The sequence below is a fragment of the Amblyomma maculatum genome, chromosome 2 (genome assembly GCF_055883805.1).
Source record: "Amblyomma maculatum isolate TAMU_Amacu chromosome 2, ASM5588380v1, whole genome shotgun sequence".
NCBI classification, from domain to species: domain Eukaryota; kingdom Metazoa; phylum Arthropoda; class Arachnida; order Ixodida; family Ixodidae; genus Amblyomma; species Amblyomma maculatum.
The window spans coordinates 19380519-19393620 of record NC_139345.1 but is presented as its reverse complement, the minus strand read 5'-3'; the positions used below and the strand labels follow the sequence as shown (position 1 = coordinate 19393620).

Below are 13102 nucleotides of genomic sequence, written 5' to 3'. Positions count from 1 at the left end.
AAGACCTGTCCGTATTTATTTTTGCTGCACAAACAAGCTACCCATAGCTTTGGTCACAAACACAAAGCATCAGTTTGAGCACATATATTCAGTTTAAAAAAACAAATGATACAGAGTGCAAGGTGAAAAAAACAAGGATTCACTAGTGCTATTGCTACAACTGCCAGTGCCATGGGTTACGACTATTTTGCAGGCAATATATACTCATAATATTCTCTCTACTCATAATATACTCTCAATAAACTCATAATATATATCTTTCTTTCAATAAAGTAAGCTCACTTTTACGCCCCTGTCAGCAAAGCAAGCCTGCGCCGGTAGCCTTCTGTTAGCCTGGTTACCTTCACTGCATGGCCGGTGCTGTACCAAACGCTGGCTTCCACTCACCCACATGGCAGTGGTATCGTGTGAGAAACTGCCGTTCCAGGGGGTGGCATGCACTTGAGATACTGTCAGGCGTTCCGTTTATGACAAATTAGATAAGTACATTCGGTAATGCTATACTTCTGTGCAAGGGTTTCAAGGGGAATAAGTATTAGATTAGAAGTAATGTAACCAGGAATTAGTCATACATATGGACTTCACATAAAAATATTTTGGAAACGCTTGAAAATGGCCACACCAAGAAAATATGGGTGAAAGACACTCATTTGTTAACCTAATCCACAGACTCCATCTGCTTGCAAGGTGTAAGACAGTTACCAATAAGGGCACTGTCTTTTCAAACTGTGTGGCTTTAAAACGAAATATTAAAGCCAGACAAAGTAGGCACATTGGCTGTTTAAAACAAAACCTAGGCAAAAAATAAAAGCAAAGCTTATCCTGGTCAAACTTAGCTATCTGAGTGTATGCTCCATTAAGTGTAGCTTTCAAGTGTCAGTGCACTTGGACTGGCGCGCATCTCATCCATGGCGGAACTGAGCAACCAGGCGCCGGTGAAGCAGTTGCTAAGCAGCTGCCCTCTGCCTAGTCACGTGATATCACAGTGGAAAGTCTCCAAGCGAGCGTCACAGCCAAGTCTCTCTGCAGTCGGTCATGCAGAGTGATGTCACTGACCTTGCTTCCACTCCCGCGGATCAAGGTCAAATGTACAAGTGAACGACCTTGGGAGTTGCAGTGCGAAGAATAGAGCTCTATAAAAACTAAACAGTTTGCTGTGAAGCCTCCGAAGCCAAGCATCTACTGCTGACTAAGGTGCCCACCTCCTTTGCTTCTTTATCATTGCTTTGCGCTGGTACTACCTTGCACATTACATTGTCAAAAGTGCTCTCTGTCTAATGACTCCTCGCCATCGAGATCAATGCAGAAGGACTTTCTGGCAGCTATGTTTTGTTATTTTCAAGAGAGGCAAGTATTTTTTTCACCTTCACAAAATGTGGCGGCTGAGAGTGGATAGTTGTACAGCCAACAGTGGCATGTTGAAAGCAGTTACTCCGGGTTGCCAAGGCACTGTTAGCCCCCCAAGCATTTGAGAGCACCACATACAGAAGCATCACACTGCAAGGATGCACATGTGGCTACTTTGCTGTTAAAGCCTTTGTACCTATTTGTTACACTTTCACCCAGTCCTCGTGTAGCTGGACTGGTAGGGTGCCTGTTCCGTGTGCCAGAGGCTCAATACCAATCAATGCTACGCTTCTCCTATTTTGTGTTTGTCCAGAAATTTCATAACGCACAAAAAAAAATTAAGCGAAACAGGCATATAAGCATATTCCCAGTATTAATCATCCACTCCAAATATAAGTTCATCACAAGATTAAGTATTCAAATGTGTGAAGCTCCTTTTAGGTGTTGCATACCAAGTAGTTTTACACTAATATATTAAACAGTATCAATGTGATAAACCCTTTAAATCATGATAATGTTCAAACTTCTCCTCAGTGTCAGGTGTAGAAACTCTTGACATCATTGTTGCCAAATTTGCAATGTTCATTAACTTTGTTCACATGTCACCATACCTCATCCTATGCCACTAAACACTTGGTAGTCTTTACCTTTAGTGCCTTACATGACGTCGGAGCTTCAGCTAAGCACTGTGCATGCAGAGAAGCCTGAATGCCGACACAGCTTTATTGAACAACTGTGTCAAAAGTTTGAGAAAGGCTTCACGTTTTACCACCAGGTCTCACATATTTGGCTAGTCAATTCTAAAATCCCTTCAGCTGCTTTTTAAGCAAAGTAGCAGTTGAAGTAAATGTCCAACACATATTAAAACAAGACAGACCAGGCAAAATTCTTGAATTAATCAGAAGTCTGAACTGCTCCCCTTATTGCCAGCCTCTTTGATTGCTCCAGGAGACAGTAACGATCCAAGTCACATACCTGTGCCTTTGCACCGCAGGTTTACTTCTAGGAGTTGCCACTGCATAGCTCTGCTGCGGATCATCTTCTATCTTGATTGTGATGCCAGCAGGCACAGAGAACCTGAAATATATTAAACTTCGGTGCAACGAAACCGGAAAAGGCCAACAACCTTTTTCTGTTACATTAGGGTAGTTTTGCAGTTTCTGTGCAGGGATTTAAAAAGGCGCATAAAACGAGCAGCCAAATAAGAAATAAGAGTAGGTGAGATCACCTTGAAAAGGTTTGTCAAATAAGAAAAAACGTGTCATGAATGAGATGACCGTGCGACTGCAGCGGTAACTGCCATCTCATCAGCCACAGCATGCAGGACACTGCTACGAGCGGAGTGGTGTTGTTGGGAAAGGGGGGAGTCGAAGTAGCATGGATGGCAGGGAGGAGAACGCACAGGAGGAGAATGGTAAGAAGCGGGCATCGTCTTTCTGTCTGCCTGTCACTGCTGCCCCCCAAAAGGGTTCTCTGCTTTGTGTTTCCAGCCACCATGCTCCGCCGTCCCTGCTCCTAATGTGAGAGTTATTAACACCGAAATGATGCAAGCAACCATCCGTTAGCAATGGGCGTGAAATGCTAGGCCAGTGTTTTTATTTGCTATGCCCTGTTATTTTTCACTGCCTTTTAGCACAAAATGTTGTAGTGCCAAAAACAAAAGCAGCAAAGACAGCTGCATTTGCCAAATGAGTGCTAGCGCACTGCACACTAGCAAAAACTCATTGGGATTGTAGACCTTCCTCCAGCAATTCATGCTACAGTCATGTAACCTTAGCATGGCCAACATGGCGAGTTTGGTACATTAAAAGTTAACCACCATGACTTCTCAAATAGCACACGTTTCAATACGAGCAGCTTCATAATATCTAGATATTTTGCTGCCCAAAGGTTCAATATAACGAGGCTTAATTGCATAGGGCTTGTAGGGAGTGTGGCAATAAACACTGTTCATAAGCCAACGAGAATGCAGGGTTGTGACCATTTAACACTTAATAAACTTCAGAGCTTCTAAAACTCACCCGTTACACAATGAAGATGTAAAGTTGCTACTTGACTGCAAGAGCACACAAGCAGTATTTTCCTCCACATCGAAACTAAGTACTAACTAATTTTCACTTGAGAACATGCAGACAACTAAAGTTTACTTAATATTATGGTTAAGCTCCCACAATTCCATGAAATATTGTTCACAGAGAATTGTGTGTTAGGTGCTGCATGATCAAACATTTTAATGTACTACTGCAATCAGTGGCCACAACAGTATGATTGGAATGTGATTAGCTTGATTATCTGGATTCTTTAAGGATGCAGAATCTGGCAAAGAACAAAGTTATGTGCACTTCCCTCCCATCCAATCGAACAAGCTAGAGAGTCAGTACTGTGGCTCTGATGTCAGCATACCCGCATGCTTCTAAACATCACAATACAAGCACCTGTCAAAAGATATTACTGTATACAGTCGAAATCCGCAATGATGTCAATTCGCAGTGAAGAGAAAAAATTTGCTTCCGAGAGAATTTCGTTGATGTGAGAATGATAGAGAAAATACACGAACACCGACCCACAAAATGAAAATTTACTTCAAAAGTTGCGATCGTGATAGTGCAGCAATTTCACAGCTTTGCTTTCACATTACAAAAAGTAGTTCATTGCCACGTCATCGTTGTGGCCATGTAAGAACTTCTCTTCACGTTTCACTCCTTAGTCTCGAGCGTTATCAGCTTCGCACATGCTGCTGATGATAGCCTCATCGGTCACTTCTTCGTGGACAACTCCGCACGAACAAACTTATTGGCACTCAGGCAGTGGCATCGCTGTCAAGCAAACCTTCAAATGGTGATGCTGAATCTGAATCTGCATGTGATGCCTGCTGCGTGATAGCGAAGCCTGCATGTTTAAAACAGTTCTCAATCACGGCCAGAGATTCACAAGCCATGCAGTGGCCAGCATTTTAAGAGCTATGAACAAGTCCATGTAGGTGGGACGCCGCTTGAGATGGAGGCTCTGTGGTACACACTGAATTAAGACTCTCTCTGTGGGCTCACTTGACACTACATGTGACGTCTTGGTTAAGCGGCTGCGGAATGAAAATGCAGCTTGGCGGAGAAAAACAGCAACGAAACAATTGCAAGTTTCCTCAACGTAATGGATGCTACAATTATCTAAAAAAAATAAAGCCTACTAACCTGCCTGCCTTTCCGCATGTTGCATCGAAGGCCTTAAGCCAGCTAAAGAATGCAGTCATCCAATCCCTCTGGTTTGCAATGAACTAGATGGGCAGTGTGCGATTACCCTTGAAGCGGTGGGGCTTCTTGCTCCGGCTGAAGACAACAATTGGCTGTTTGTCAGTGCAGTTCATGTTAGAGGTCAGAAACGCACCAGGAATGGCGGCCTTATTTTTCAAAATGGTAAAGAGCGAACTGCATAGAATTGCAATCTCGTCGATAACATCTATCTTGTGGCAGCCCTATCTTGCAGTGTTGAAAATTTCCATTTTTTGGCTGACACAGCGATCTTTTCAATCAAAAAGCAAATGTGCCAATCGCCACACACAAACACATGCACGCCGCCACACACAGCAAATGCGCGCATTTCATTTTATATTATCCCAACTAAAAGTAAAAGCCCATGCTGGGCTGAGAGTAAACAAAAATGGTGGCAGTCACACAAGTGCACTGCGGTAGAAGTTTAAGCATTCCGAGTGCACAGAAAATGCCTCTAAGTGCAGGCGTTGCAGCAAATGTTATTGCAGGATTGCTGTCCAAAAATATTTTGTTGCCTTAAGATATCAAGTACATCGACTGCTATGGGCATTCACCGAGGATCCAAAAATATCTCGTTGCAACGAGAATTTCGAAGTCTAAGGATTTCGTTCTCGCAAGGTTTGACTGTATGCACAAACCTGTGGAAAGTTTTTCCTAGAATATAGGCAGCGGAAAACAACAGCTAGTTAAAAAAAAAAATAGAGGATGAATACAACAAGTTCATTCTTGCTAGCTTCGTTTTTTTTTCTCTACACACGTAGCCAGTTCAGCCACCATGCTTGAGAAACACGAGAAAAAACAAACTTCTCGATGATGCTGGTGCAGTGCACTCCATTGAGACAGAATGGCCGCAAACATGGAAAGAAGGAAACATGGATAGTTACAGAGTGAAAGAGCTGTAGGGTGTAGGGAAGAAAGAGATAGTAAACAGTGCTGAATAAAGCAGATTCTTTGCTCTATATTCACGAAATTTAAAACTTTTCACTAAGCAAATTAGGGGCCTTAAATTTATGGCCACAACTGCATACTGATGCAGCACTAAAGAATAAAATTTTATTCAAGTGAATGTAGACTGTAGTTCAAAGCTCAGTCGTTCCAATACTTCAATTGCACGCACGGCAGGACAACGCCTACAGCAAAGAACTTTCGAGGAAGATTCTTAATCAATCACAAAATAATTCAAAGATTCTTGATGACACAGTGCAAAATGATAAATGATGGTCTTACCCCTGCTCCACTGTTTCATCCAGCCCTGGCTGAGAAGCTTGCAAAAGCCTCGGCCGCATCCTGGGCCCTCCTTGCAGCAGCTGCCTCACAGGAGAACTAGCCAGGCGCTCAAAGCTAGATGGAACAGAAAACTCACTTTGAAATGAAATTCTTTCACTCATTTTGAACACATAAAGGAATCTAAGCAACAAAAAATTATCCTTAAATGTTCCTAACACACTTGACTTGTATAATAGAGAACAGTATAACATCTTGCCAAAGGATAAGGTAGGTTTGCACGCACACGCTCTTGCAGTGCATCATTTATGCGTTACAACTAGGTATGGTATGGTAAAGGAATGTGGAGTTTGAAGGAACACTGAGAATAACTGCATCCAAATTATGTTGCTAATAAAGATGAAATATATGTCTCTTTTCTGTTAGCCTCATCTTTGTACAGCAGCAAAAGATGCACTTGCTGCCAAATAACATTCCCACCACCTGGTCCAAACTTCTCCCGTCCACACTAAAAAACTCTCAACAGCATGGAACTAAGCAAAAGCTGTGTCGACGAACGCAGCTCGCTAACAAAACTAATATATGGCAGCAACGTGTGTCCTTAATTTTTTGGCACACTGTGGCTTGCAAAAGATCCATTTTCAATTAGCTGCTTTTTTTTTTTTTTGTTAGAATGCAATAACCTATCAATACAGGTAACCAAATTTGTCCTCAAAGCCCCTTTAGCGTCCCAACCCCGCCCACACAGCCCAAGGCTGACTCTGTAGTAAAATGCACCACAGTAAACACACATTTTCTAGCAGAGTGGCTGCAGAGATACGTCACAAGCCCTGCAGGTGAAATATGTGGGACCTTGGAGAGGTCTAAGGCGAGTATAGCTTTAGTGTGGGCTGGGATACCAGGGTCGGGGACGTCAGGCGTGATCTGCAGCATGGAGTCTTGCGAGTTTAGGTGGGGATGGAAACCGATCACAGTCAAGCACCCTAAACACTGAGACACTGCGGCAGCACGGATCTTCGAGGGGAAAATAATAAAGTAAAATTGCGTTATTTTGAGCTTCAAGGGAGAGAAAAATTATTCTAGTGCTGAATTATCGAATCAATACCAATATTGCAAGAAACCACTCATGATAGCAAAATTTGTTCAGTGGAAATCTGGGAAATGGCCATTTAAGGCGAAAACTCTGCAACAGAAACTTTTTTGCAGTTCTAAGAAATGCAATGTGTAGATATCATCTTAAGAGTCAGAAGTAGAAGGCCTCCCCATAATGGCAAGAGTCTTTGCAGCTTCTTTCGCTGTGTAACACATTATGACTGATGCTTTTTTGCCCATGCGACATCTACAGCAAGCATCTGATGAGGGCCTTGGTGCCAACACGGCATGACGCCTAGAGCAAAATCACAAATCAGGCACAGCTGTGGGCTCAGCTGGCTGGGATTATCACTGTGGTATGGCCGTGAAGATGCAAAAGCAAAAATATGTGGCCGGAGACACTATCGGCATATCGGTAGGGCCTGCCAATCTTCAACACACCTGACATTGCACACATATCAAGTGGCGCAGGAAACAATGTAGTAATACTTATGCATTTACTGAGGATAAACATCTGGATAATGTGTCTCCAGCAGCTCATACCAGACTGTGGTGGCACTTATGGAGCCGTGCTCCCAAAACAACCCCAAATAATCTGAATAATCGAGCTTCTAAAACCATAAGCTAGCATGGGCATTTTGCAACTGTACGGTAGCAGTTAGTTTTCTAGTAAATAAAGTGATGGTTAAATTAAACACCTCTAACTGTATATTTTAGTCCTAGGTATCTGACAGACTGTTACTCACAAATACAATAAGATGGTAAAACCCTGAATGGGCTCGTCAATACTGCACTAGCCTCTTGGTTTCTGGAAACATTGAAGTGCTGTCATATGGTCTGCAGTGTCAGAGTTTGTTGCTGTATGAATTCTAGAGCGGTTTCCATACTTCTCCTACAAAGCAGTATGGATTATAGGTGCGGGCACGAGCAAGCAAGAGTCCACTGAGCCAGTATGCTATGTGAGCACAAGGTAAAGCAGATATCACAGCCCACAAAATGCAGAGTTTTTTTCCCACCTCCTTGCGAGTGAAGAAGCCACACAGTCATCATCAGAGTGCTCAGAGGATGACGTTGGCTCCTCTCTGAGAACTGTTGGTCGACAAGCCCGTGCCAACCCAGGCCTGGCACTTCCGTTGTCAGCCGCCTGGCTAGAGGGCACCTCTGTCTCAGTTTTTGAGCTACTGGTGGCACAGCTTGAGGCAACAGCAGCAGCAATACCAGTACGACCAGTAGAAGCAGCAGCAGCAGCAGTAACAATACGACCAGTAGGAGCAGCAGCAGCAGCAGCAGCAGCAGCAGCAGCAGTAGCAGTACGACTAGTAGGAGCCGCAGCAGCAGCAGCAGCAGTAACAGTATGACCAGTAGGAGCAGCAGCAGCAGTACTGCAAGCATCATTTTAAAAAGCCAAAACATGGCATGTGTGTGCAGGCAAAACATCCCGTAACATTTTAGGGTTTGCATGTGCTGCATTAACAACACTGTGCCTTATGATGGAAGTGACAACTTCCAGCTCCAGCAGCAGGTGGGGCTGACTATGTCCCTGCAGTTCACATTCACATGGTTTAATATAAGCTGCTTTTAAATCGTATGCTTCCACAAAGTTCCAAGAAGCAGCTTAGTACTAAAATGCACAATTATGATGCTGCTTGGCAATGCTCTCAAGCTTAAAAAAAAGCGTCAAAGAAAAAATAAATAAAATACAATCGAGGTGTGCACCATGTTTATGCACGTTTCATGTACACGGTATCCATTTGGTACACATATACAGGTTCCCTATTTTACAGGTTCAAGCGAATGAGAGGAAAATTCTATAAGGTGACCCATCTTTCGTTCGTAAACTTAAAATCAACTTTGTTCACGTCCAAATACAGCCCACATTACGCAGCATATTATGGTCTGCGACACTTCAAAGGTAACCCAAGATCAGATTCTTTGGATTGCTAAGAAAATACTGTTGCACAGACTCGTTTTCAGAGGCATAAGAAAGCCAGCAGATACAACAGGTGCATGTGAAGCAACAATCGGGCAACTTCCTTGTCCACACAGTTCATATGCCCGGTATCAGTTGCTGCTTTGCCCAGCAGGTCGCACAATCTAAAATTCATCGCTTGCTTCTCAGCAAATAGTTGAGTACAATTTCTCAATGACTGCAGATTAGCCAGGCCACTGCTGATGTTATTTTTCATGTTACCGACAGTACTGCACAGCTTTGTGCAACGAGGACTGGCAATACAGGATTTTTAATGCATAGCCAGCAAAATAGTGAGAACTCTGGTTTGTAGGAAAATGCCATCAGATAAGTGCAAATAGGGACAAATAGCTGAAAAAATAAAAAGAACACCTTGTATACAAGAACAGTTTTTACTTGAAGTAAAAGGCACTGTAAAATAAGTGAAAACTTCATACTTTTGTGTACAATCCTTTTTAAGGTGGGCTGCGCATATACCGAGCTCACCTCTGAGAGGCGACGTGATGATAAGCCTTGCCTCCAACAAATGAAGTTGGCTGGCAGACTTTGGCATGGCCAATTTCGGTCCTCACAGATGACCTGCCAGCAAGGGACGATCCCAGTGTTGTGTCTGACCAACACATGGACAACCTCCTGAAAAGCATTTTAGAATCTACAATTCACCCCCTTTTAAAGAGAAACAAAAAAGCGCTACACATTCAAACAATGCTCGCAGTATTTTAATGTTTCCAGGAAACGGACGATTCACCTGCCATGCAGCTGAAATGATTTTTAGTTACCAATTAAGTATGCATTGCACCACAGATGGTGCTTGATGGAGCTAACGAAGAAAAATTACATATGAGAAGGTCTTCTGGGCATCTTCCATGCTCAGAAAGCACTGCACCTGACAATGTGCATTCTGTGGCTGCTTGCAATGCTCGCCAAAGTTGAGGCAGCATCTAGTCATGTCTTCATGCTTTGTTTATGCTTTCGACTTCAAGCGTGACAACAACCAATTTTCAGGTGCTATGCGGATTTCTAGCCGAATACTTAATCACCTTAGCATCAGTAACTGCTGCTCCTATACACGGAATACCCATCACACATTAGACTTTGTTCAAGTAGCCAAGTGAACAAATTTTTAGCCCGAAGCTGACTAAAGTGCCTAGAGTTTTCCCCTATACTTCAGGAAAGCAGTTTAGTTCACTTACTTTTCTCTTGTAATACAGAAACACTAGACCCTGAAGCTGTTCGATGCTACGTGCTAGCACCTATGGTATGAAATCACAAGGAGAGTTACAAATTCCGCTACTGGGCCATTACTTTTTTAGTTTTAAACACCTACAATATGTAACGAAGAACTGAAGGTCATATGGCAATTTGAGCAGGAGATTTAAACACTGCCCACTAAATAATGCAGAATGCAGCAAAAGCCTTCAAGAGTAACATTTCTGCTTAATACAACATATGACGGTAAGTTTCAGGTATTAAAAGCTGTCGTAGTCAACAAAAAACTGACGCCTTTTTTTATAAAAGCTTTCTCATTTATCTTGCAGCTGCAATGCAATAGCTGTGGCCCCACTTGAATGCACATGCATCAGGCATTCTGTAACACTTTCGTGCAGATAAAAATTGGGTATCGGGTTTAACAGATGTAAATACTAGTGTCCTGGTCACTGTTGGTCACTCCACCTAAGTTCCGAAACTCCTCACAGCCAAACTGACAATGAAAGCTAAGTAGTAATGCCAAGTCCAGACCATACATCACACCATGCTGAGACTAATATTTTTCCACAAACTCACGTCCTGGAAACTTTTGTCCCTGACTGTACCTCAGCCTGGATCACCACAGCGAAGATTTTCCTGTAGCATCTATTCACACATCAAAATGTGTTGCACATTTTTTATATATCTATCGCCATGTTTCCTGCTCTGTGCTTACATATTTTTTATGCAATTTTGGGCAAGCTGGTATATGCTCATGTTCGTGTTGTCCTTCACTTTACATCAGCAGAGGAGAAGAGATGTAAAGTGAAGGACAACACAGGAACATGCCTTGTCTGACAGTAAGCTTGCACACAAGCTGTGGGCATGTGAATTTCAGCATTATGCTAATGTTAATGGCAAGAAGACTCGCAAGGCAATGCAAACCTGTTTAAGAGCCTTCAATTTTGCACAAAGTGCAAAAAACATCGCGAAGCATTTAAATTATGCACACTGATCAATGAAAAGTTTAATAGTGCCACATAAATTAGTAATCCCCAGCACACCCCAACTAAGCGGTTTGTGCAAAATGGATTTCAAATACGGCATGTGATTAAGAACCTTGTATTTCACTATTATGCAGACTTGGATTTCAGGCTCATGAGGGTTTGCAAGCAGTTTTTGGCAAACATTGGAAAGATGTCCAACATAAACAAAATGATTTCCAAAAAAGGGGAAAAAGACATTTATTGAATGGTTACCTCAGGGTAAAGTGCAAGATTTATGAAGGCATTTTTCGAGGAAGTTCATAAATGCTCACTTGCAACACTGCCTAGACATTTAGACAACCAGATAGCTTTTTTCGTGTAAAGGTGAATATTCGACAGGCAGAATGGATTTACTAAGTGACAGCGTATTTGCCATAAAGGAAGCATGTTTCACTTTTCAGAAATCAAAGCAGTACCTTGATAATTTTTATTTGAAAAACGAACTTTTTCTGCAAAATTGCTATCATGTTTACTACTTTGCGTTAACATATCTTTTATATGTGTAAGCAGCAAGCATAAAAATGGTTAGCTATAAACGTAATCAGCTGCACTTTGACTGCTTTCCTCAGCAAGTAATGCACTTATTTGCAAGGCATCTTGATTTACCATACTACTACCACTATCATAATACTGGCACAATATCTGATCTGGACAAAGTTTGATGGAACAAGCTGTGGTACAACTAACTTTATGGAGCAGTTCCACGATTGTAAAGTGTTATATAAGGAGGTCTAATACCAATCCAATGTAGTTACGGTAAACAAAATTACATTCACAAGCAAATGCCAAAAGAATGTCTCATGATTGTGATGGTTCCCAGTGATGTCGATACTAGAATGCAGCATGGATGATAGTGGTCGGTCTAAAGATATGAAGGTCGTGCAACCTCTTAATACTCTTTTAGCTGTCGTTAACAGAAACATGCAGAGAAAATATTTGCAAGGTTAACACTCAAAAAGTACTCAACATACGTTAGTAGAGGATGTTATAAGGCATGCTAATGTAAGAGCACAGCATAAAGCAGCAGCAAAAGCAGGCATGCATTGATAATGCCTAAACATTCATGCCAGGACGAAGCAGGAAGGTAAAAAAACAGGAAAGAGTCATGCAGAAAGAGAGAGAAGTGCATGCAGCCTACTGACGCAGTATCTCGGCGCAGGATTGCCCGAGAGAGAGGGTCGTGAGCCCTGAACTTCGCCAGGCGGAGTTTGGCCAGCCTTCGCTGCATCCAGCTCAGGCTAAGTGAGGGCACACGCTTGCTCCTCTTGCCCAAGCCCTTACCAGTCCTGCCACTTTGGCCACTGCTGCGACGAAAAGGCAGCCCTTGCTAATGCCAAGTGCACTCCCAAACAAAGGGAAGTGGCTTGCATGGCACACATTTGACATAAGAGACCACATACACGAGGCACCTGAGACCCCTCTCTGCTCTATCGCATTACTGTGAAGCTTCTATGATGGCATTAACCTGCTATGAACAGCATCACCAAATTAAAATGCTAACTCCAACTGCAGTGCATTTATGAGCAGGTTGTGAAAAGATAAAAGGCCTGGCGTGGCATATAATTGCATGATGCTGCCCAGTGAGAAATCAGGCGCTTTGCTGGGCGTGCCTACTTAGTTTCCACTACATTAGCAGTGCACAGTGGAGAGGGAAAGCTTTATAAGTAAATAAAGGGCGTTACAAGCTCTGTTACTTGCACAAAAGATTAGAGCATGTAATCGCCTACAAGACATGGAAGGTAAAATATAAGCAGATAAGAAAATAAATGGCAATTATGTTCATGGTAATGCGGATAATGAGCACTCGCTATGAAAGTACAACATTTCAATCATACCGATTCAATGTCATTAACACTCGTTTATTGTTAACGGTGATACTCGCAGCCTTGCAACTCTCAAAGCTATCTGGCGTCATGCCAGCTCTGGACTTTTGCCCTCTGAGCTAGCACCGGCCATCACACCACTTCAAG

At 42.6% G+C, this 13102-nt stretch overlaps 1 protein-coding gene across 3 annotated transcripts in view; it reads right to left on the bottom strand.

Annotated features, from left to right (window-relative positions):
* LOC146198100 (uncharacterized) overlaps positions 1-13102 on the bottom strand; it is a 65329-nt gene that overhangs the window by 25506 nt on the left and 26721 nt on the right. For all 3 annotated transcript variants that reach the window (XM_084593424.1, XM_084593422.1, XM_084593423.1), the window contains exons 4-7: positions 9385-9531; positions 7946-8311; positions 5841-5954; positions 2323-2424 (exon numbers count right to left, since the gene is read on the bottom strand). In XM_084593424.1, coding sequence (XP_084449550.1) covers positions 2323-2424; positions 5841-5954; positions 7946-8311; positions 9385-9531 — 729 coding nt within the window. The remainder of the gene's footprint in view (positions 1-2322; positions 2425-5840; positions 5955-7945; positions 8312-9384; positions 9532-13102) is intronic.